This window comes from Nicrophorus vespilloides, unplaced genomic scaffold, assembly GCF_001412225.1.
Source record: "Nicrophorus vespilloides isolate i.1.1-1 unplaced genomic scaffold, Nicve_v1.0, whole genome shotgun sequence".
Lineage (NCBI taxonomy): Eukaryota > Metazoa > Arthropoda > Insecta > Coleoptera > Silphidae > Nicrophorus > Nicrophorus vespilloides.
Window position 1 is genome coordinate 41,385 of NW_017096228.1, and position 24,244 is coordinate 65,628.

Here is a 24,244-nt window from a genome sequence, read left to right on the forward strand (position 1 = left end):
AAATGTGTTGTTCATTTCGACAATTAAATTGAACTGTATAAGGTAGAAATAGCATGATTATAAAATGATTCGATTCTAAATTACTCAAGGATAGATTTTATAATGAAAAATTGAAACAGATTTCACGAAGGTTTGAAATGAAACAGGAAATTGTTATAAATAAATGTAAATTAAATATTAATAAGTTTGAACGTGCTTTGATGTTAGCGGAACACCTGCGTAAAATATGTGAGTAGTCATTATAATTTTATCTACGATTGTGGACCCTATTCACGGTCAGAAAATTTAAAAATAACTGCAGTTAATGGTTGTATAAATAGAAATACAAAGAGAAGAAAGTGGCCTGAAGAGTGTGGTAGAAACCAGTTTGCTATTGGAAGGGTGGGTTGAGCATTCGGCAAAGTTAGGTAAGAAGTTAGGGGGAAGAATTGAAAGTAATTGAGATTAGGTAGTAATTCAGATTGCATTTTGTTTAGAAGAGTCAAAGAATGGTCGGGTGTTAGTTGCTTTATAATGATGAGCAATCATCCGGCTATTTATCGCCAGTTTCAATGAGAGACCATCAAATTGATATAATTCAACAGGATGCAAGGGATAAATTGCGAATTTAACAGAGAGACACGCATACGGGCATGGAATGGATGTAATGAGAGGAGAACGTGTAGAACGGAACCATGTAGAACAGCGGGGCACCACTCCGAAAAGCCGATCTTCGTTCTTCGGCACAAAATACACGTTCCTCGCTTTTGCTTCGATTTTCTGGGTGGGGGGGACAAAGAGAGTGGTTGGTGTTTCCGTTGGCTTCGGCATATGCACACACCGTAGATATAGAACCACAACACGTGGGTTTATTGTAGTTAAAACCATGACAGTTGTGTGACTGGACCCCGGAACACAGACCTAAAACTAAAACAAGTGTGTAGTTTCGAATTTTGTAAATTAAGACGCGCTCTCTCCGCAAAAGGAAAGAAAGAAAAGAAAAATAAAAATGGGTAAGGCGAAGAGTGAATCGTCTCTGTCGACGAACTCAGGGGTTAAAATGAAGAAGGAACTCTCCCTCATCGACGGGGTTGCGATTATCGTCGGCATAATCATAGGTTCGGGAATTTTTGTGTCTCCGAAAGGTGTTCTCATGTATTCCGGATCTGTCGGGGAAGCAATCATAGTATGGATACTGTCCGGCTTTCTCTCTATGATCGGTGCCCTTTGCTACGCAGAATTGGGTAAGTATTCGCAAATCAATTCACGGAAACATTGAATCAGATCGATCGATGCACGCTCGCCTCGTGTCTCCTCTGCTACCTGTTGGATCCAAATTTAAATTCAAATCCAGTTTATATCTAGGCAACCACGCGTACATCTCCCGCCAAAAATCATTTTGAACATCGATCTGACGCAATTTTTCCACCTTTTTTCCTCACCTTTATTAATTAAATTTATCAATAATTACTGCTATTAGATTTATTTTTAGTTTTAAACTATTTTTATTATAGTTATATGCAATTAAACATAATTTGCGCTTCAAAAATATACATTTATACATACGTTTACATTTAAAAGCATTCAATATTTCGATTTTTATGAATAGTATTAGTAAGTCAAGGACTTTGTTCAATGCGAATTACAAAATCAACCAGTTTCCTATTACCTTTGCATTTTTCATCAGTCTATTTATATAGAAAAGAGGAAATTCTAGTTGAAAAACAAATTTACAATAGTACAAATCTTTATCGCTTAAATACAGTAGGTAATAGATATGGAAAACCTTGACACTATAATAGAATGCATTTAATACAACACGTTTGTTATATAGAGAAAATGCGGTTCTTTGTATTCTGCAATTTTTATGATAACGACGAGCGCGCATCAATGATTTAATTGTATCAGAATACCGCAACGTGGTTCATTTCGAGTTGCGGCTGACTTTCACCTCTGAAGATCGTTGTAAAAAAAAATCTTAACTGTACATTTTTTCCGTCCTCGATAAACCGCAGCGGCCGCGCTATAATTTAAATTTTGTTATGCGAAAGAATATTTGTATTATGCAATGTTTTATTTCCGTTACCATATAATTATGATGAAAATATTGTAACATCATTATGTAGATTCAAACGAAATTCTTTAAATATTCATTATGTATAGATGATGCAACATACCTTTAAATTTACACGAAATAATTTTAGGTAAAAGTATGATTGTATTTGTATAGTTTTGATTAAACACTTTAATGATGAATGAAAAAAAAAAGTAAGCATAAGATGACACACACAAGTTGAATAATTATTATTATACATTTTCGTGTCGCATCATTTTAAATTCGGTTTCCTTTGTGTAGCGCCTTCAAGCACTTTAATCTCGGCAAATTATCCAATTGCCACCGATATATCCATGTGATATGTATATATATATATATTTGTAATGGTTACGGACAGTTCTGTCCGATGTACGCACGCACTCTAAATATACGGTGTAAAAATCTTCGAAGGCGAAGATGAAATTAAGTCTTAGAGACAGTGTCATCTTTAATATAGGGGCCGTAATCGGCTCGGGGATCTTCATCGCTCCCAAAGGCGTACTCTATTACTCGGGCTCAATTGGTCTCTCTTTAATTGTCTGGACCCTATCTGGACTTATTTCAGCTCTGGGCTCGATATGTTATACAGAATTAGGTGACATTTTATTTCTATATTTATTAATTGGCAAGCTTTCTCGAACTATGCGAATTTCATCAATTTTTATAATACAATTATGTTTGTTTATGTTTTAGGTACGATGATTCCGAAATCTGGTGGAGATTACGCGTACATTAGTGAAGCGTTCGGACCGTTGCCGGCGTTCCTTTATCTTTGGGTAGCCCTCTTTATCTTAGTTCCTACAGGAAACGCTATAACGGCAATCACGTTTGCCCAATACATTTTGCAACCGCTTTGGCCGACATGCCAACCACCGTACGAAGCCGTCCGCTTGTTGGCCGCGGCCACCACGTGCATATTGACCGTAATCAATTGCTATAATGTGAAATGGGTGACCAGGGTTCAGGATGTGTTCACTGCAACGAAAATATTTGCTCTCTGCATCATCGTAATTGCTGGCATTTACTACCTATGCATCGGACACGTCGAGCATTTTGCAGACCCGTTTGCAGAGACGAACACGAAGCCCGGTTTCATCGCAATTGCTTTTTACTCTGGTCTCTTCAGCTACTCCGGATGGAATTACTTGAATTACGTCACCGAAGAACTGAAGGATCCATACCAGTAATTCAGTCGATTCGTTATACTTTCAACAAGTTGTGATTGATGTTGTTATTTTCTTTTAGGAATTTGCCCCGAGCCATTTGCATCTCTCTGCCGATAGTCACCATCACGTATGTTGTTACGAATATCGCATATTTCGTGGTGCTGAGTCGCGAAGAGATTTTGGCTTCGAATGCGGTCGCTGTGACTTTCGGCGATAAGATGCTCGGAGGTTTTTCCTTTTTGATGCCAGTATTTGTTGCCTGCTCGACGTTCGGCTCGCTGAACGGGGCGATCTTTGCCTCTAGCCGTTTGTTCTTCGTTGGAGCCAGGCAAGGACATCTACCAAGGGCCATCGCTCTGATCAATGTGAAGAGACTAACGCCGATCCCGTCGTTAATTTTCATGGTAATTTCAATACGAGTAACACGAGCTTTATGTAAATATTACAATTTGTTTTTTTTCTTTCAGTGTTTGATCACATTATTTTTGACAATAATAGAAGACGTCTACGTGCTAATAAATTATGTTTCTTTCGTAGAATCTCTGTTCATAATGATTAGCGTCACCGGATTGATATGGATGCGGTACAAGAGACCCGAAATGGCACGTCCGATTCGCGTGCCGATGGTTCTGCCGGTCCTCTTCTTCATAATCTGCGCATTTTTGGTAACGTTCCCCTGTTACGTGACTCCCGTCGAGGTCGGCGTCGGTCTTGCCTTTATACTGTGCGGCATTCCAGTCTACTATGCGACCATAGCTTGGACCAATAAGCCTGCGTGGATGGTGAAATCCTACGACAATTTCACGAATGCTTGCGCCAAGCTCTTCGTCTGCGTTCCGGAGCAGGCGCACACATCATAACACTTGGTGATATTATAGTTTTACATAAGACAAGATAACCATTGACATACAAGTACAAAATATTTCAATGAGGCTAACTATATTTTACATCTATTGACTAATGCTTGTTTGCATTATCTCGATGATGAAAAGTATGCAATGAAATTGCTTCCAATATATTAAGTATTTTTTTATTATATAAATATATATATATATATAATAGTTTATATTATTCAATCTCATTTTGTTAAGTTATGAAAACGAACGTAATTTAAGTAATACATATTTATTTCGAATATAATGAAATTGCGTTTACGCTAAACTTAGATTCTAATTATTGTTCAGTTATTAACATTATATTTAGTGACACACACTAAAGCTATTTTTTTCTATTTTATTATTTTGTATTTCATATTCCTCTTATATAAAAACAAAAAAAAATTGATTATTTACGTGGGTGCTCATTGTTGAATATTTCTATATATTTTCTCAAGTGATATTGGCACACGCAAGTGCCAACTTAAAGGAAACTGTTGAATTGTTTTAAATTCGACAAAAAAAAAATAAACACTCTGTGCTCCTCAATACATAAATATATATATATATATCAAATACAATAATTATATATATTTTGACTCCTAATATTCAATTTATATTTTCTGATATATAATGCACAATGTTGCATTATAATTTTGATTTTCATATTAATTGTTTTTGTTATGTACACATAACATTGAATTTACACTGTTATTATTATTTTTTATATATATAAAACAAGTTTGTAACTACCAATAGATAATAAAATGAATAACTTTGCAAGACAGAGAATCTTTGCCTTCTGGACAATAACAAAGTAATAACAACCATAAAATAATTATATATAGAAAAGGTTTGGAAGCACTGGTATAGAGAATAGAAGTTCATTTGTTTACTTGATTTACTAGATTTCTATGCACTGATGTGTCAGAGACGGAATAAGGATGGGGTCAAACGTGGGCTCGGTTGAGGCGACGGTAATATTATTGTTTTCTTGAGGGGGGCGCAATTTATAGACAACTTTGATTTATTGAGACGAAGACGCAATTTGAGCCTTGTTGAGGTTTTTTTAAGAACTAATTTTTTTTTCAAATATACCGCGCTATGCAAATGTCTAATTTGCTTCCGTAAGGCAGCGCCGGCCCTGATTACAGCTAAACTAAATTTTGAAACAAATGAAGTGTTTCCATAGTATACAGTTAATAAATCATCGAGTTATTCAACAAAAGTGTTTGTTAATTTATTCTGCTTTATTCTAAACAAAAATAACTCATATTATGTGGGAGAAACTTCAAAACTGGGCATGATATCATCGACGCTAGATCACATTTTTTTAATTTGAGTGTCGACTCGAAATTCTTTTCCTTTACATAGTATAAGATCAAAGTGATTTATAAAATAATTGTAATTGAAAAACAATTAATTATTTGTGATCATTAATATTTCAGTCGAATGGTTATGTAGTCTTGATGACAATTGCTATTGTTCGTGGATGCAAATGAAGATTATGGATAATTATATCGATGATGAAAACGGAAACATTTGAATGGGTCCGTCTGTGTTTAGTGAAGTGCACGGACACACACACACATATACTGAGAGAGAGACATAGAGTCGTATGCTTACTACACTCATCGGACAGACTATGAGTGTAGGCGACAGTTGAATTGCAGGCCTGTTCGCATCTTAACAATTTTTTTTCGTTTTTGGAACGTTTTGTACGTTTGCCTTTGAATTGTTCAATTCTGTAATACATAAAGAAACTATTAATAAAGTTTGGCGTATATGTGAGTGAGTGAGTGGTATAGTGTGTGTGTATGCATCGGGATTTATAAATAAATATTCTATAAATAATGCGTAAGGCCCGCGCCAACTTTGCTGCTGCGAGAGGGAGGTGCCATATGCGTGCACAACTTTACGGAATTAGTGTTGATATGATGGAATAAAGGGAAAAAGTGTAGTTTTTCGAGGAAAGAGAGAAAAAAAAAACAGTAATAAAGTTTGCAATTAAACATGGGTGTCCGCGAAACCTTGCAAGTCTAAATCTGGTGATTGCGTGGTCGTCGTCGTCGTATTACTCAAACAGAATAAAACTGTCCAGTGTTTAATAGTAGTAGTGAAACGGACGGTACGGAATGTCGCAGCAAAATAGTTTGTTAAAGCGGAGCCACAAAACCGAGTTCATCCCGTCCGGGATAACGAGGGAAAGGAGTTTCGTTAAACAGAGCAATCTGCAGAAACGTAGGAGTCAAACGATGGCATCGCTGAAAGGTAACAAACCAACGATGGAAATATATAGACCGCCGAACGTAAGAACTGATACCGGGAAGCTGAACGTGCACGCGAAAGAATTCACAATGACTCACGACCTTCAAACATCTAAATCCAGCGGGAATTTAGCTCATCTTCTTAACTACGAGTCCGTGCCGCTGCAACAGTCCAAATCGAGCGGGAACATCCTAAGACACATACACGCTCACCCCTTGATACCGCTGCTGCCGACGATGCCTGTTCCGCTGATGCATTCGTCGTCCACAACATTAATACACAATGTACCGCACAGAGTCAACTTTCAAATGCCTAGCGAACTTCTCCAACAGCAGCAGCAGCAATCAGTCTATGGCAATCACATGAACTACAATTGGAACAAAAATATTTTGAAACGATCGAAAAGCATGACCGCAGCCGAACAGCAAACACAGGCCCTGTCTAAACTCAAGGGTTTCAGCAAAGAGGAAATCGACATCGGCAGTTTTCCAGCCGAGGAGCAGGAAAACCTGAAAACAGCATTACTCGATCCAAATCAATTGCAATCGCGAACCCTAATGGACATGGTCAAAATCATATTGGAACGAGTAGTCGAAGGCATAAGGTATTCGGAAGCCGGCGCGAAGCTCTGCATCACGATCATCGAAAAGGAGAAGACGCAAACTTTCCTCGAATCCCTAATAAACACCTGTCAACAGTGGTACCAGGAACGCGACAAAATATTGAGAGGAATCAAAGCCGGAGACGGAACTCGCTTCACCGCCTTCATGTGGTTCCTAACGGAAATGTGCGGTCAACTGAAACGCCATCAACTGAAAACTCAATTCGAATCTCTTCAGCCCGATCTGGTCTTGCTCTCCGTTCTGGCCAAATGCTGTCAAGCTTGCGTCAGTCTACCGATCAACTGTTTGGCAGAGACGGAATGTCTGTTCTTCGTCCTCACGTCCATAGGAAGAGATCTGGAAAGCGAGTTGCCAGCCCAATTGGAACAGCTATTGGCGAGCGTGAGAGATGGGTTTTTGGCAAGCGCTGGTTCGCCGTCAGTGCGACGCACTTTGTTGCAACTCATCGAACTTCACGCCTCCAATTGGCAACTCCCTGGATCGTCGGTCCTTTACTACTATCCTAGGATCAAGTGAAACTCAAGAGAAGGGAAAAAACAAAGAATAATAATGGTGACAAACATACGGGTTGAATGTTTGCTTGGACCAATATAAACTTAATATTTACGAATAACGTTTATATTTATTGTATTTATTATTATTATAGCAGTAACGTTTCTATTGGTAAATGTAATTTATAAACAAATAATAATTATTATTATAAATTCGAAGAAAATATAACCCATTTTAAACTATACTTTAAATTGATTGATTTATTTATTATTGTTAAGATCCTACTATACTATACTTCTTACATTGATTTATATAACTACTGCACAATTTTTCAAAAAAAAAAACGTCAATAAAGTTGCATACCTTACAGATTCATAACAGAACGAATAAGACACATTCAAAAGTACCGCGATCGAAGGTGGCGTAATTATGTCAGCGCGATAACGGTTATAAGTTTAAGAATTTTAATTACGAATATTTAAAAATGTAATTAATTGAAAACAATCAAATCGCATGAAATTAATGTATAATAGCTGAAATTAATTAAACTGCATTTAACATACAAATATTAAACTAAATAGTTTTTGTTGTGACATTTGATTACCGGTCTAGTATTTATTTATTTATTTATTTTTTTATTGAGCACGTGAATTGAATTATTCTTTTTAATTTTAGAGGGCAAACAGAAATCACGCCACCGATAATATAATATAAAACATTATGATGCTGGAGTTATATAAGCGCAAAAAACAACATTCACAAGTGTGTTTGGCTGGCTGATCCAGCGAAGGAGTGTGAGATGGATTGGGTGGGGGAGTTAGTGGGAGACAGACAAGTTTCAAGTTGAAAAGTGCGTCTCGTTTGGTGAAAAGGCGCTGAACATTTAGGTTTTCTATGCCTCGCAGATCGCTATGAATATGCATTGTTTTCTGCAGAAAAAAAACTCCTTTTTTCTACGACTCAAATATCTCTTTGCAACAATAATCATTACTTACTTCTTATGCTTTATACTCTGGAAATGTTTATGCAAATATAGGTGGGAATATCAATTATTTATGAATTTATGTTTATCATTTCAACTTTTATTTTTTAATGCATTTTCTGAGTCAGCGCGTTTCAATTAATACGTAAACATGAAACGAATTAAACAAGTTGAAGCAAAATATTAATTGTTTTTCAATAGTCAATTTGTAAAAGAAAACTTGTTCACATTAAATTCTTAAGAAATTAATATAGTACAAAAATATATTCAAAATTGTCATGAAAATATAATTTCATAAATAACTTTTTCTCATCTATATTATAATATGCAATAGTACTACGAATAGTATAGCAGAGTTAAGTTTATGTTAAGTAGAATGATGAAGAATATGAATTTGATTGCATCATTCTACTATAGTATATCTTCACTAATTCGGAGGTCGTTGAATTCACTGTTTACCTTTTCATATGTAGTCTACCTAAAACTATACTCCTTTGAAAATTTAAAAGTATTAATAATAATATTGAGCATGAATGGAGCATTTACATGTCTTCTGAAACATTGAAAGATTTCTTTAAAAATATACCATTTTTATTATTATTATGTGATTTTATTTAATGGTTTAAGTCTGAATGTACGGCAATGTATCGCAGTTACGTTATTCTGGCCTTATTACAAAACAAAATACTTTAAAAAAGGAAAAAATACAGAAGCCAAAATTTATAAGATTGATAAAGCAAATTTAAATTTAGTTTTATTTGTACTTTTTGATACGTTTTGTTTTAAATACTGAATGATATTGTTAGAAACTTCTAACTCGATATCAATTGTAAATACGCTTATGAAAATATGTTTATGAAAGAAGTAAATAAACAAAAATTGTACGCAGAAAAATCAAGAAACTGCAAACTTAATTATGTCGCATAAAAATAATCACCACCTCCCCGGTTCTACGTGCCCGTATATAAATATGCAGAGCACCTAGCTACAAACTACAATAGTTGCAAATAACCAATCGAAGTAAAAAGAACCTATCATCATCCGAGCAAGATCAAGCAAGAAAGTCAGAAAAAACGTGTCTCGTATTAATTATTCATACGTTGACGAGAAAATTAATGCACGTATAAAAGCGTACATTGGACATAGCTAAAGATTATTCAAAAACTCACGCTCGACGAAGCACCATCTCTAAGAAGTAGCATCAAAGAAAAAGAACAGATTGTCTTTTTGATAACAACGAAGAAGTGAAACCGATTTGATATAAAGTTGTGTGACAATGCTAGATACTCCCCCGAAGAATGTAACCATCAACAAGATCTATTACAAGAAGACCGCCGATCCTGTAAGCGACAAGTGGGACGTGCCAATCTCGACAACAGCCAAAAATTGCAGAAACTACATCAGAGAAATCGTCGACAATCTCAATTTGGAACCGAATCCCAACAAGAAAGTCATAGCTTTGTCTATCGGTTAGTATGATTATTATTAATAAATAACATTCGTTTATAATATATATGTATCATTAAAGATATTTCTAGTTCTTGTGGTGATCAATTTACTGTAATTTATATAAAAATGCAGACTGATGCAACGCGGACAGAAATCGTAGGAAAATTTCTGAATGAATTTAAATTTTCAGTAATTTTAAAACGTCTAGACTGAATTAAGAATTTCTCTACTATAATTTCGTCATAAATATTCAATTGACGAGATGACCCAAAAGTTTGGAATAGCATAAATTAAAATATATTTGAAATATTAAAATAAATGATTATCCCTAAAAAACGAATAGTAAGTACGTTTTAGTGTTAATTCTGAATTAAACGATAAATCGCGAAAATCGTGTGTTTAGAATATTTCTGTGTATGTTGTTGAAATGCAAATATTTATCTATAAATATTCAAAGAGTGGAAATACTAGTTTATAGAATATAATTATTTTTTTTTAAAGAAGAAATTGTAAGCGGATTTGATTACGACGAACGATTTTTTTTTTGCTTTTTCTTGAACAGGTGATCCAACTGTTTATGGAAATTTGGTCCCGGCCAAAGAAACGACCGATGCTCTTATCGAGACTGTTCTCAATGGAAAACATAACGGGTACGGTGGTTCTTGTGGATTGGATTGTTCCAGAAATGCCGTAGCCGAGTACTTGAGTTACGACGGAGTCGAAGTTCAAGCGGAAGACGTCATCCTATGCAGCGGATGCTCTTCCTCCTTGGACCTCTGCATCACCGTGTTAGCTGACGGTACCAGAGGTCAGAACATATTGGTCCCGAAACCGGGATTCCCGATTTACCGCACCCTCGCCGAGTCGATGGGCGTCGAGGTGAGGCATTACGATTTGCTCCCCGAGGAGAATTGGGAACTCGATCTGGACGATGTCGAATCGAAGATCGATTCGAAGACCGCCGCGATCGTGATCAACAATCCGTCGAATCCGTGCGGATCCGTTTACAGTGAGGAACATCTCAGGAACGTGCTGCGTTTGGCGGAGAGGAACAAGATTCCGATAATCGCTGACGAAATTTACGAACGACTCGTTTTCCCCGGAAACAAATTCGTCTCTGTGGCGTCGCTCGGCGCTAAAGTGCCGCTGCTGATTTGCGGTGGTTTGGCTAAAAGATTTCTGGTTCCGGGTTGGCGGTTGGGTTGGATCGTGGTTCACGATCCGGTCGGAGCTTTCGCGGCCGTTCGCAAAGGTTTAGTCTGCTTAAGCCAGAGGATCATTGGCAGCAACACTTTGGTGCAGGGAGCGATGACGAAAATTCTTTTAGAAACTCCGCAGAGTTTTCACGACGAACTAATGAACACTCTCATTGAAACGGCGAACATCGCCTACGAAGAAATTGGCAAGATAAGAGGACTTAAGCCCTTCATGCCTCAAGGAGCTATGTACATGATGGTTCAAATCAAGTCCGAATGTTTCCCACAGTTCAACGATGGCTTGGAGTTTGTATCGAAGCTAATGGAAGAAGAATCAACATTCTGTTTACCAGGAGAGGTAAATTTATTAAATAACTATTTTCTTTATGATTGATTTTTTATCTATTTTTTCATCTTATAGGCATTTGGATTAGGCGGGTACATGAGAATCATCATCACTGTCCCAAAGGAATTGATGGTTGAGGCGTGCGAAAGGCTGGCAAACTTTTGCAATAAATATTATAAACCAAAACCGTGCCAACTACTACCTCCAGTTAGCATCGAGTGAAATGCAATTTAATTAAATTTTATATTCTTTTGTAGTTAACACATCTTGTCTGTGTTATATATATATTATTGTTATATTAATAAATAAATAAATAACCTCATTTTGATTTTCGTATATTTTACTTACCTATTGCTGAATAGTTAAAAAAACCCTTTATAATATATAATAATCCATCTGTTATTAAAAACCTAAAACTATAGTTTAAAACAATTATCATAGTTATAATATTCACATAGCAGGCGATGAACGCGTTTCACAATAATTCAACTCAAAGATGTCGAGTTCGAATCTTACTGGAATGAAAGATAAAATTGTAATAAAATGTCGATAATCGTCAATTTGGACAAAAATATTATAGAATGTAAGAAATATCAAATAGGTATTATCAATTGGAATTACAATAATCTTAAATTTTAATGTTTTATAAATCACATTTATTTATAATATGTATTTTTTACAAAAATTTGTTAATCTTTCACTTGCTTCAATGATTTCGTCTGTGGTGTTTACCAAAATGATCCTCATGAAACCAGAAACACCGAATACCTAAAACATAATATTAATAATTTATAGATAAACAATGCATGTATATACTCTCACTTCGCTTGGCAAACAGTGTACTGATTCCTCCTCATAAAACTTCTGTAGAAACTCCATGGATGTATTGAAACGAAATTTGTTCAGGTCAATTCCAATAATCATATGCAATGCGCCTTGGGGCATGTACGGCTTTAAGCCGTCGATCTGAAACGCTTCGAATGCGACAGTCGCATTTTTCTTGAGGTTTTCGTTCACGTCGTCTATGAAGTCGCTGTTGGCATTCAGGATCGTCGGCAGGGCTCCTTGAATCACCGTATTACAACCGATAATCCTTTGCGTCAAACTGACGAGTCCCTTCCTGATCGTCTGAAACGCGTCGATGGGATCAACGATTAAAATCCAGCCCAATCTCCAGCCAGGCACCAGGAATCCTTTGGACAGACCACCGCAAATTAAGATTGGAACCGTCGTTTCTAAAGCACCCAACGATACGAAGTTTGCGTTGAAAACTAATTGGTCGTAGCTTTCGTCTGCAATTATGGGAATCTTGTGGCGGTCGCATATTTCAACGATGTCCAGCAAATGTTTGGTGGAATAAACTGAACCGCACGGATTGGACGGATTACTTATGAGTACAGCAGCAGTGTTCGAGTCAATTTTTCTATCCAAATCGTACAAATTAATTTGCCAATCGTCGTTTGGTAATAAATCGTATTCCTTTACAGAGATTCCCAAACTTTTTGCCAACATCTTGTACAAATAGAAACCCGGTTTCGGTATCAGAACGTTTTGATTTCTTCTACCATCGACCATAACAGTCAAGCAAAGATCGAGAGCAGAAGAACAACCGCTGCATAATATAATGTCTTTCGCTGTTAATTCGACGCCTTTCTTAGACATGTATTCGGCGACGGCATTTCTTGAATTTTCGTAACCCACGGATGGAGCGTATCCATTATTTTTACCAGTTTGAATTGTATGGAAAATTGCATTTAGAGTTTCCTTCGACGTTTTAAAGTTGTATTGATCAGTTGGATCTTCTAATTTAAGAAATATAGAAACACATTAATAATTGTGTATTAGTATATAATATGATTGTGACGAACCTGAAGTAAACGAAATTATTGCTTTATTGGGATTCGCTTTCCATGTTCTTATCGTTTCCATCAGAGGAATCTCACTGTTCTGAGCGATTTTCGATGCTTCCACTGCCCATTCTGTTCTTGCGGTAACATTCATCTTGATCGTGCGAAGAGGCTGCATCGAATGTGCGCTAACGCGATATTGTTGCTATCAAAAACTGCGTCTTTGATATCTTTCCATACAACAACCTGGGGGCTTATTAAACCCCACCAAAGAAAGTGGAATGTCACAAGTTCGAATGTTTTTGAATATATTAACATATTTCTTATAGATTTCATCTGGTTTTGTTGCCATGTACGTCACCTAGAACGTTGTGATTGGTCCACAAAGAAGGAGTATATCTGCTGATTTTAATAAATTGTAATTTCCGATCGTTTCATGAACAATAATGCAAATTCATTAATAAAACGCAGAAGAAAATACGTTTCAATCAATTAAAATATTATACATCGAATAAGCTTCGTCTATCTCGCTCATTATTTACTAACAAACAATTATATAATATTATTTAGTTTTTGATTATTCGTTTTTTGAATGAATTATAGAAATAAAATAAATTATTTCATCCCCAATCACAAACTATAATAATATTAGTTCTTAGGATCATTATTTTAATAAATATTGTTTTGTTAATAACAATAATAAGTAAACTCCACTAATTTGTTGTAAGAAATTTACAAAATTCAAGAAATTTGGCGCTAGTCACCAGTAGCGCCACACGTTATGCTTCAGTCGAATTAAGATTCGATGAAAGCGCCATCGCGGTGGCCAAACAGCAGATTATAGCAGACATCGCAGGTTTTCTGTAAGACGTACTCGTCCCGCTGTTTTGTGCAGTTTATTTATTGTTTATTTATAACAACATAAAATGGAAATTTCCATTGCCGGTGTTTCGTGGACTTCTTTGGGTCCACACTGATTATTTCGAGTGATTGAATTGCTTGAAAATGTCTCTAACGTTTGCACAACGCGGACAAAGACCACCGCCAACACCTCAGCAAATTCAGAAAATGCTTGATGAAAATGGTCATTTAATTCAAACCATTCAGGATTATCAAAGCAAAGGGAAAGCTCAAGAATGTATGCAGTACCAACAGGTTCTGCATAGAAATCTTGTCTATCTGGCAAGTCTAGCCGATTCATCACAAAATATGCATGCATTGTTACCGGTAGGTGAAACTAGTATTATTATTACTGCAAATATTAAAAAGTAGTAGCATGGTTGGTGAGAGTAGATGAACACTCTCATTGCGATTATGTTACCAACATGATGTGATTTACCATGTACTTATGTTAGATGTTACAGCCTCCACAGGGTGCTCCTCCAGCACATGGACAACCACCAGGCCAACCGACTCCAGAACAACAACAAATGAATAACTATAATCATCAACAGCAACCTGGTTACAGGCAACCTCCTGTTCCTCAACGACCTGGAGCACCTCCTCAACCTTATCCTCAAAGAGCTTATCATCAAGGACAATACGCTGGACAGTATCCCCCGCAAGCACAATATCCCCAGCAAGGTCAATATCCTCCTCCAAATCAACCTGGCTATCCACCAAACAGTCAAGCTCCATATCCAAGTTCAACAACGAGCCACAATAATTATCCTCAACCAGGTTACGGTACTCCTCCACCCACTGGAGCACCACCACAACCTTATCCTCCAACAGGGGCTCCACCACAAAACCCACCAAGTAATTATAATCCACCACCTCCTAATGCAGCTCCTTATGCAAATGCTGCAGCTCCCCAATCTTATCCACCCCAACAACCGTATCCACCACAACCTTACCCACCACCACCAGCAAGCCAACCCAATGCTCCAGCTCCTTACGCTAACCAGTCGAGTCCAAATCCTTCTACATATGCGCCAGCAAACGCACAATCTCCTCCATTTTCAGCGCCTCCAAGTAATACTCAGAGTCCAGCTACAACTTCAGCTCCACCATCTACCCCGCAGCAGCAACCGTATCAACCGCCATACCCACCTAATTCTCAACCGTCGAATCCAAATTTTACTCCACCACCAAATCAGGGTTATCCTCCGCAACCACCTCCAGGTGGTAATTATGGTTATCCTCCTCAGCCTGGTTATCCACCTCAACCACAATATCCTGCTCAACCTCAAGGTTATCAATACCCTCGACCTCCTGGTGGTCAAGGACCGCCTCCACAGCAAGGCCAATACGGAGCATACAATTATCCTCCACAGCCAAATCCTTAATCTAATTTTCTCTATTCTTAATATATATATTCTCTTTTATGTAAATTTTCTTTATCTTATATATATTTATAGGGCAATTCAAATTGTGTAATTTAGTTACTGGCTTTGTATATAGCCATTTCATTTTAGTTCTTTTTTTAAGACTGTTTGCTTAATATTTATGTATGTGTCTATTAAATAAAATAAATAAGATCATATATAATTTTGTCGTTATTTCATTAATTCAAATACGAATTTTTGTCGACATTCAATTACAATTAACACAATTTGAATATACTTCTATTTCTTGACTATAGATGTCGTGTATGTCTTTTGGCCTACAATTTACTTTTAATATTTGAGGTTAAATCTACAAGAATAATATTTGTTAACGTTTGTGTTAAGGTTATATTAGATTTTGTTTGTATGAATGAAAATGCCTGTTTGTGAGGAGCCAATGGAAATCATTTTTGTAAGTGTATTTATATTTTCAATAATTTCTAAATATTTATCATGTTATTTGTTTCTCTTAGACTGATGATGATCTTCCATATGAAGAAGAAATATTAAGGAATCCCTATTCAGTGAAGCATTGGCTTCGCTACATTGATCATAAGAAGAGTGCTTCCAAAGAAGCTATAAATATCATATATGAGAGATCATTGAAGGAATTGCCTGGTTCATATAAATTATGGTACAATTATTTGAAACTTCGTCGAAAGCAAATTAAGACAAGGTGTGTAATAGATCCAGCATACGAGTCTGTAAATAATGCGTTTGAGAGATCTTTAGTGTTTATGCATAAGATGCCCAGAATTTGGATGGATTATTGTACATTTTTAACTGATCAATGTAAAATTACACGTACGAGAAAAGTGTTTGATAGGGCTCTACGGGCGCTTCCAATAACACAGCACCATAGAATATGGCCATTGTATTTGAAGTTCGTACAAAAACATGACATTCCTGAAACAGCGGTTAGAATATTTAGGAGGTATTTGAAATTGTGCCCTGAAAATGCTGAACAATATGTGGAATACCTGACAAAGATAAATAGATTGGATGAATCAGCTCAAACATTAGCCAAGATAGTTAACAATGAACATTTTGTATCTCAAGAAGGTAAATCCAATCATCAACTGTGGAATGAACTGTGCGAATTGATTTCAAAGAATCCGCGTAAAGTAAGATCCTTGAATGTAGATGCCATTATTAGAGGTGGGCTAAGGAGATACACTGATCAATTGGGACATTTATGGAATTCTTTAGCAGATTATTATGTTAGAAGTGGTTTATTTGATAGAGCAAGAGACATATACGAAGAAGCAATCCAGACAGTTACAACAGTTAGAGATTTTACTCAAGTATTTGATGCGTATGCACAATTTGAAGAGATAAGTTTAAACAAGAGAAATGAGGAAATTTGTAAAATCAAGAATCCAACTGAAGAAGATGAAGTAGATTTGGAATTGAGATTGGCCAGATTTGAGAACTTAATGGAGAGGAGACTTTTATTGTTGAATTCTGTGTTGCTTAGGCAGAACCCACACAATGTGCAGGAATGGCACAACAGAGTGAAATTGTATGAAGGAAATCCGCATGAAATTATTAATACGTACACGGAAGCTGTCCAAACTGTTAAAGCGAAATTGGCAGTTGGTAAATTGCACACGTTGTGGGTGGAATTTGCAAAATTTTATGAAACCAATAAACAGATAGAAGATGCGCGCTTGATTTTTGAAAAGGGCACTCAAGTGGAGTATCTGAAAGTTGATGATTTAGCTGCTGTTTGGTGTGAATGGACTGAAATGGAAATCAGAAGTGAAAATTATGAAGGCGCTCTGAAATTAATGCACAAAGCCACAGTTATTCCTTCACGTAAAGTTCACTATCACGACGACAAAGAAACTGTGCAAGCAAGGTTATACAAGTCTCTCAAAGTTTGGTCTCTCTATGCTGATTTAGAAGAAAGCTTTGGAACATTTAAATCTTGTAAAGCGGTGTACGATAGAATCATCGATTTGAGGATCGCCACACCTCAAATTATCATTAATTATGGTCTTTTCCTTGAAGAAAATAATTACTTTGAAGAGGCTTTCAGGGCATACGAAAAAGGAATATCGTTGTTCAAATGGCCAAATGTATATGACATTTGGAACACGTATTTGCATAAGTTTTTGAAACGATATGGCGGAACGAAACTGGAGAGAGCCAGGGATTTGTTCGAACAGTGTTTGGAGAATTGCCCCGCCAAATTCGTTAAACCTTTATATCTGTTGTACGCGAAATTGGAAGAGGAGCATGGAATGGCGAGACACGCTATGGCCGTTTACGAAAGGGCAACAGGCGCCGTCCTTCCAGAAGAAATGTTTGAAATCTTCAATATTTACATAAAACGTGCTGCCGAAATTTACGGCGTTCCAAAGACAAGACAAATTTATGAGAAAGCCATCGAAGTTCTGCAAGAAGATAAGACGAGGGAGATGTGCTTGAGGTTTTCGGAAATGGAAACGAAATTGGGTGAAATCGATCGCGCGAGAGCGATTTACGCGCATTGCAGTCAAATATGCGACCCTCGCGTTACCGCCGAATTTTGGCAGGTCTGGAAAGAGTTTGAAGTGCGGCATGGAAATGAAGACACTATGAGAGAAATGTTGAGGATCAAACGTAGTGTACAAGCCATGTACAATACTCAAGTAAATATGATGTCTGCACAAATGTTGAATACGGCTGGAAGTACGGGCACTGTCGCTGATTTAGCACCAGGTGTAAAGGATGGAATGAGACTGTTGGAGGCGAAAGCAGTTGAAATGTCTGGCGTTAAAGGTGGAAATATTATGTTCGTCAGAGGGGAGACGCAAGGAGAGAGCAGAGGAGAAAAGGAAAGAGTTACTAATCCTGATGAAATTAATATCGATGATGATGATGAAGACGACGACGATGATGCAGAAGATGATGATGATGATAATGTCCCCATTACCAAACAGGCAATACCAAGTGAGGTGTTCTGCGGTTTAAAACCCGACGATGAAGATGATTAAATGTAATTTAAATAAACGTAATCAAATGGAAATATATTTCTTTAATAATATTAATTGTTTTAATTCGACCAAAATATGTATTTTCAATTATATATACAATACATTTGCATTCTTTTTAATATCATACAATTTTCTTAAATATAAATAGGAAATAAATTAATATAAAGGACTGTGAAAACCCAATTGGTGACATACTTTTAGCCGTTGATTATATAATCCATCTTTTAGTTACGCAATGATGCAACACTAAGCATTTTTTTGTTTGTTTAAATAATTTATATTTGTTATATTCTTCGATTCGCACAAAAACTTGTTAATGTAATCGCAAATATCGGTCAAAAGCAATGGAGTTGCAGTGTTTTCATTAATTAATAAAAAAAAAATATTTAGTTAAAATGTATTTGCTTAACTAAACACAGTAGTTAGTTGTTAAATGAAAGATAAAATAACATTTTAAAATTGGTAACTTGGAGCCGTTAAAAAATGCAACGAGTTGGATACTTGATTGCTGAGATTCGTAGTGCACGCCACAGAACTTGCATCCTTTTGGATTCCTCCAAACATAATAAGTTCAGAATTGCCTTGAAGTAAAGTATATAGTACTGTCTCCTCAGGGCCTTCGCAGTTCAAGCCACCGTCCGTAGGAGGAAGCCATGTAACATACGGTTTCTCATCTAATGCATGCGTGATGTCAAGAACGTATAGTCCCAGTATTTTCCTCGGACGCACACGCTGGGCATTCTCTTTAGCTTTCAACGCCTTCTTCCAGGCTTCTTCAGCTTTTTTAATTTTTTCTTGCCTAACTTGTTTATCCACATCCTCTTCTGGTTTCTTCTCTGTTGCAAAGGCCGCCATTCGTATTGAACGATCCTCCTAAAAATATTGTAAATTTAATTAAAATAAATAATAATTCTATTAGATATTTGTATTACAGGTCTATTATTTTGAACACCACTTGAACCAGCTACCACCACTTCAACGGGATTACTTTTTTTCGTACCCTTTAAGACGCCTCTCCTTCCATTAACATTCTCATCTCTATCCACTTGTCTATGTGCCAAATCTATCCTATGCTGTTGACCCCTTTGACTTCTCTCAGCTTCTTCTCTGGATACCCACACTCCTTTTGAAATATACATGAATGGTGGTATTTCCGTACTTTCCTTACTTCTACTTAATACTATTATTTTATTATCAACCTAAAACATATAATAGTTAAATATATTATTAAAAGATTTATATTTATTTACTCTGCAAGCTGGGTTGCACCATAAGTTATCTGGCGCTTCTGTAATGCTTCTCATTTCAACTTGAACCCACGTCCAAAGATTATCAGTCAAAGTTAATCTCCAAGCATCTGAATAATTCACTGATGGACCTCCAGAACCGCCCATGATTAAAAGATTGTTATCATCGAGCCAAGTTTGAGAATGTCCATATCTACCAGGAGGTTTTATAATCCCTAAAAAATTACATATATACATAAATAAATAAACAAATGTTTATGTGCACAATTATACCCGTTTCCTGTTTGTGCCAAGTCAAAGTTTCTAAATTGAGTTTCCATATGTCACTAGTTTTAATGGAATGGACAGCGTTCGAAGCTCTCTGCAAACCTCCATACATTACCATCCATTCTTTTTGAATGGTAACCGAATGACCTGCTGTAGGAGGTGGCGTCACTTCATTACTTATCGAGGACCATTGATTTTCAATAATATCATAAGTGTGCAGTTCATTGAACAAATACCAGGTTTGATGTAATGGAAAGGCAGATGGATATGTCCAACCACCAAATAAGACTGCAATTAGAATGTTTATTAATAAAAACAAATATATATATAACCTGTGTTTTGAATATATATACCTAAAGTATCTTTATAACAAACCATGGTGCTGCAAGCTTTTGGAGATGGATATGTCCCCATTGTTAAAGGCCTCACCCATTGTCTTTTTGATAGATCCAATCTCCAAAGATCATTGAAAGTAGTCATTGAACAAGCACAGCCTCCAAACACGTACATGGAATTGTTGTGAATTGCAGCAGCATGTGAATACCTTTTTGTTATTGTCGGTGCCATCGCTTCTGGGGTTATAGTTTTCCATAATATATTAAATTCGGCAATTGCTCTGTTGAAATTTCTACCTTTCGTTCTTGTAACATCTACAACAAAGATTTTTTATTAATAATATAAATAGAGGAAAGAAATAATAAAAAAAAACATATGACTGTTGTTCTTTGATCCAATAAGAATTCAAAGTTATTTGAAAGCAGAAAGACCGGTCAAACTAGCCCACTGCAAATAAATTAGCTACATATAAAAAAAAATTAGTAATAAATTACTTACTCAAGACACAATCCCTCCATCTTTTGCATACCAACATGCATTCATGCAGATCTTTGTAGGGTGGCAAAAAACTTATTATTAACTCTAACACTTCATCTGGCAGATCATCAATGTTCAATTTGTAAATTTGCTCCATTTGATTGGACAAAAATTAGCAAGTAATCGCCAAACTAACCGCACAAACAAAGCGCTCACTTTCGTTGTTAATATAGCGATCCTTCTCAAAAAAAAAGCGACCGTGTTTCAGACAATGCCCGGACTGGAATGTGTTTACTAATGTTTGTTTTGGTTTGTACGTAATTAAAATTGCCTATGCAATGCTAATAATATTGCTGCCACCTGCTGGACGCATCTTAAAATTGTTTAAAATATTAAAAAAAAATAATAAATTACTTTTCAACTGTTGCATCAAGACGAACTTGAATTTGTTCACTTTAATCCCTTGATTTGTTTACATCCAATCATCTCAGCTACGCCAATTGGTAATTCAATGTTTTCTATGACCTCTTACAAATGTATCATGAATCTTCATAGTATTTTGACAACTTATGATGTATAGTCATAAATATAATTTATAATCAATGATTATTTGATTTGTACATCGGATACGTAACAAATTTAAGTTGTATAAAAACGTTTTACGTCCATCAATAAATAGTTGGTGCAACAACGCCGCGAGTTTTTGAACGAACGTCACAAGTCAAAACATTGGGGGGATTATAATAAAAATAACATTTAAATACTTGCGAAATAACAGTTTTAATAGTGTACATACTAGTTTATAGTCGTAATAATTAGAATAGTGCCAGTTTCAAGTGTTGTGCAGTACATATTAAGTTAGATAACCTCTGAATCTCCAATAGAAACAATGTCGTTGATGATGCATTTAAACCCAATACTGGAAAATGTAAAATATCTTAAACAATTCTTACCGCACACAATCAGTTTATCAAGAACGCAGAAAGTAAGTAGAGCAACATAAAACCAATGTTTAGAAACATAACCTCAAAGTAATTTAGCTATTTCTATTGCTTTTGTTTATTATATAATGTTTAAGTAATAACACTTAACTTCAATTTAAAAAAAATAATATTAACGTATAAGAATACATTATTTTGTTGTCAATATTTTTTTAACAAATTTTTATTAAATATCACAATTATTCTTTTAGTTGTTTTAGTAATTATAAAAGATAATTTAATTTAAATTATCTTAACTTGTTGAAATCAAATTTTGTATAATTTGTATAGATATAAAATTGTTAATGTTTGTTTATATTATTGTTTTGTTCACACAGGTTGTTGTTGTCTCAGTAACAGCCAGTATGGCTTTGCTGGGAGTTCTTGCTAGATATATGAGAAGAAGGAGGCAAGTGGTTGATCCCAAAAAATTTAAACGTAATTTTGGAAAAAGGGCACGAGCGTCAGGAATCAGGAGCCCTAATGCAGGTATTTGTACTACATTGTTATAATTTATGTATTACCTTATTTTTATTCAATTATTGTTATGTACTTGTCATAATGGAAGGGTCGAGTTATTGCCAAAAAATGTACGTGTATATTTGGTTGTATACAATGTACATCTACAAACTGAAATAATATTTTAAAAAAAATGTATCACAATATTTATGCAACAATAGCATCTACGCAACGCTTGTATGCAATATATTAAGTTATTATATAAGCTAAATTTAAATAACATCTCTTAAATAAACTGACTAGCACTGGTTTTTCGGTTGATTGAATTATGGGTACGTAATGCCCTTGCCTAAATCCGTCCCTGTTGATGATTGTAATTTTACAAAATCTATTCAAACTTTTATTTAATACTAATTATTAATTAACAATAAATTTCTTCTATCTTATTTACACGTTGTTTTACACGATTGAAAAGGAATCAACTGTTTGTATTAATTTGAGAGTGATAATATGTTTAAACATTGTACTGTAGTGATGTATTTCTTTCGAATTTGCTCATGTGTCCACACGAATTACTCAATTAAGGAAGTTTTATAGAATAATAGCTTTTTGATGAGATGTCCCATTGACAATGTTTTTTTTTACATATGTATGTGGGACCTCACACAGTGCCATCAACGTTAGATTTAATAAAAGCGAGATCGTGCCTTTTATCCGTTAACTAGGTCAATAGAGTGATATCGAATTGGGACTAGGCCACTACTTTTTACATTACAAATGTATCTTTGTTTTCTGCTCTATTGTGACGCAATGTTACAAACTATTTTTATCATATTGGTCTTTCCTCTCCATATTTTTTTTAATATTTATTACAATTTGTAGTATTAGATTAAATAATTGATCATCTCTAGTATATGTAGACATAACGATTGATATTTTACGAAGTGAATTAACACACCTGCTGCTATCAAGATATTTAAAATTTGCTGAAATGAAGTTTTTTTTTGTAGATATGATGAGCCAAGCAAGCAGCGGTCGTCGAAGTAACGCTTATAGTGGTTACAGTGATAGGGGTACTGTTCGTCAAAGTTCCGTTTTGGGTGGAGGAAGCGAACGTGCATCCGTTGCTTCCGGAAGCTTAGTAAGCGGTGGAATACTTCCGGAAGCCGGAGATACTGTTCATCTCACACCGCAGCAGCTGGGAGTTATGGGTAAGTGCAACATACATTATTTACAAATAAACTTGGAATTGACTGTAACATATGCAATGCACACTGTGTATATCCATAGAATGATGGAAAAACTATTAAAACAATACTTGGTTTAATGAAGAAGCATATTAATTCATCGTTAAGTAAACATGTGTCATATTTCATGCATATTTTTAAAGATTTGCTATATTTATTCTGTACGTTATGATGTAATGTGCAATGCTAAATTATTATCATAAAAAGAGAGTCGAATTTTTAAAAATAGCTTCGCATTTTCGGTATTTATTTGTTGCGCGCTGGCCTGAGATGCATGCAGAAGGTTAAGGTTAAACTCCTTTCGAGATGAAAGGCACTCCTCGGTCTGATACGAACACCCGATATGGACTTAAAAACCACTCTTTAAACACCCACGCGGCATATCTCATCCCATTGTCTCGTCATGTACTTTCTGCATTCATCTAACAATATTACCTCTCTCTCTCTCTCTCTTTGTGCAATTAGCGACAAAGCAGTAATTACAACGTTTGCGTGCACGAACCTTATTTGCAAAATTCAATTTTCTAATAGCGTCTCCACGTTAATGCACTCGTCGCGTACCAAAAAAATTAAAGCGGTAGTTTAAAGATGTAAAGTAATTGGAT

General features: G+C 35.7%; 8 protein-coding genes across 10 annotated transcripts; 6 read left to right on the forward strand and 2 right to left on the reverse strand.

Moving 5' to 3' along the window:
• The first annotated feature begins 205 nt into the window (after positions 1-205).
• Positions 206-4,356, forward strand: LOC108556361 (large neutral amino acids transporter small subunit 2). 2 transcript variants are annotated; one of them, XM_017912441.1, is made up of 4 exons: positions 206-1,223; positions 2,768-3,257; positions 3,320-3,644; positions 3,708-4,354. In XM_017912441.1, the coding sequence occupies exons 1-4, from the start codon at positions 989-991 to the stop codon at positions 4,098-4,100; spliced, it is 1,443 nt and encodes a 480-aa protein (XP_017767930.1). In that variant the 5' UTR covers positions 206-988; the 3' UTR covers positions 4,101-4,354. The 2 variants fall into 2 exon arrangements, with proteins under 2 accessions (XP_017767930.1, XP_017767931.1); XM_017912442.1 differs by lacking the exon at positions 206-1,223 and adding an exon at positions 2,261-2,669 and having other exon boundaries at positions 3,708-4,356.
• A 1,375-nt stretch (positions 4,357-5,731) lies between these two features.
• Positions 5,732-7,534, forward strand: LOC108556358. Its single transcript, XM_017912436.1, has one exon. It carries the CDS (start codon positions 6,251-6,253, stop codon positions 7,520-7,522), a length of 1,272 nt encoding a protein of 423 aa, XP_017767925.1. The 5' UTR covers positions 5,732-6,250; the 3' UTR covers positions 7,523-7,534.
• Positions 7,535-9,456: 1,922 nt separating this feature from the next.
• Positions 9,457-11,787, forward strand: LOC108556355 (tyrosine aminotransferase-like). The gene is made up of 3 exons (XM_017912432.1): positions 9,457-9,949; positions 10,492-11,483; positions 11,547-11,787. Exons 1-3 carry the CDS (start codon positions 9,757-9,759, stop codon positions 11,691-11,693), a joined length of 1,332 nt encoding a protein of 443 aa, XP_017767921.1. The 5' UTR covers positions 9,457-9,756; the 3' UTR covers positions 11,694-11,787.
• A 341-nt stretch (positions 11,788-12,128) lies between these two features.
• On the reverse strand, positions 12,129-13,600 carry LOC108556349 (tyrosine aminotransferase). The gene is made up of 3 exons (XM_017912425.1): positions 13,340-13,600; positions 12,294-13,273; positions 12,129-12,239 (listed from the first exon to the last, which is right to left on the reverse strand). The coding sequence occupies exons 1-3, from the start codon at positions 13,494-13,496 to the stop codon at positions 12,132-12,134; spliced, it is 1,245 nt and encodes a 414-aa protein (XP_017767914.1). The 5' UTR covers positions 13,497-13,600; the 3' UTR covers positions 12,129-12,131.
• Positions 13,601-14,143: 543 nt separating this feature from the next.
• LOC108556347 (extensin) lies at positions 14,144-15,684 on the forward strand. Of its 2 annotated transcripts, none has more exons than XM_017912420.1 (2): positions 14,144-14,545; positions 14,674-15,684. In XM_017912420.1, exons 1-2 carry the CDS (start codon positions 14,324-14,326, stop codon positions 15,604-15,606), a joined length of 1,155 nt encoding a protein of 384 aa, XP_017767909.1. In that variant the 5' UTR covers positions 14,144-14,323; the 3' UTR covers positions 15,607-15,684. The 2 variants fall into 2 exon arrangements, with proteins under 2 accessions (XP_017767909.1, XP_017767910.1); XM_017912421.1 differs by having other exon boundaries at positions 14,683-15,683.
• Positions 15,685-15,962: 278 nt separating this feature from the next.
• Positions 15,963-18,664, forward strand: LOC108556352 (pre-mRNA-splicing factor SYF1). Its single transcript, XM_017912430.1, has 2 exons — positions 15,963-16,057; positions 16,119-18,664. Exons 1-2 carry the CDS (start codon positions 16,016-16,018, stop codon positions 18,624-18,626), a joined length of 2,550 nt encoding a protein of 849 aa, XP_017767919.1. The 5' UTR covers positions 15,963-16,015; the 3' UTR covers positions 18,627-18,664.
• Positions 18,665-18,739: 75 nt separating this feature from the next.
• On the reverse strand, positions 18,740-21,257 carry LOC108556353 (F-box only protein 42). The gene is made up of 6 exons (XM_017912431.1): positions 20,975-21,257; positions 20,494-20,790; positions 20,147-20,428; positions 19,877-20,088; positions 19,559-19,825; positions 18,740-19,499 (listed from the first exon to the last, which is right to left on the reverse strand). Exons 1-6 carry the CDS (start codon positions 21,108-21,110, stop codon positions 19,080-19,082), a joined length of 1,614 nt encoding a protein of 537 aa, XP_017767920.1. The 5' UTR covers positions 21,111-21,257; the 3' UTR covers positions 18,740-19,079.
• A 396-nt stretch (positions 21,258-21,653) lies between these two features.
• On the forward strand, positions 21,654-23,603 carry LOC108556346 (mitoguardin-like; the record flags this gene model as incomplete). The annotated part of the gene is made up of 3 exons (XM_017912419.1): positions 21,654-21,938; positions 22,272-22,422; positions 23,403-23,603. Coding segments are annotated over exons 1-3 (448 nt in total), but the record flags the coding sequence as incomplete, so codon positions are not given.
• Between the last annotated feature and the right edge of the window lie 641 nt (positions 23,604-24,244).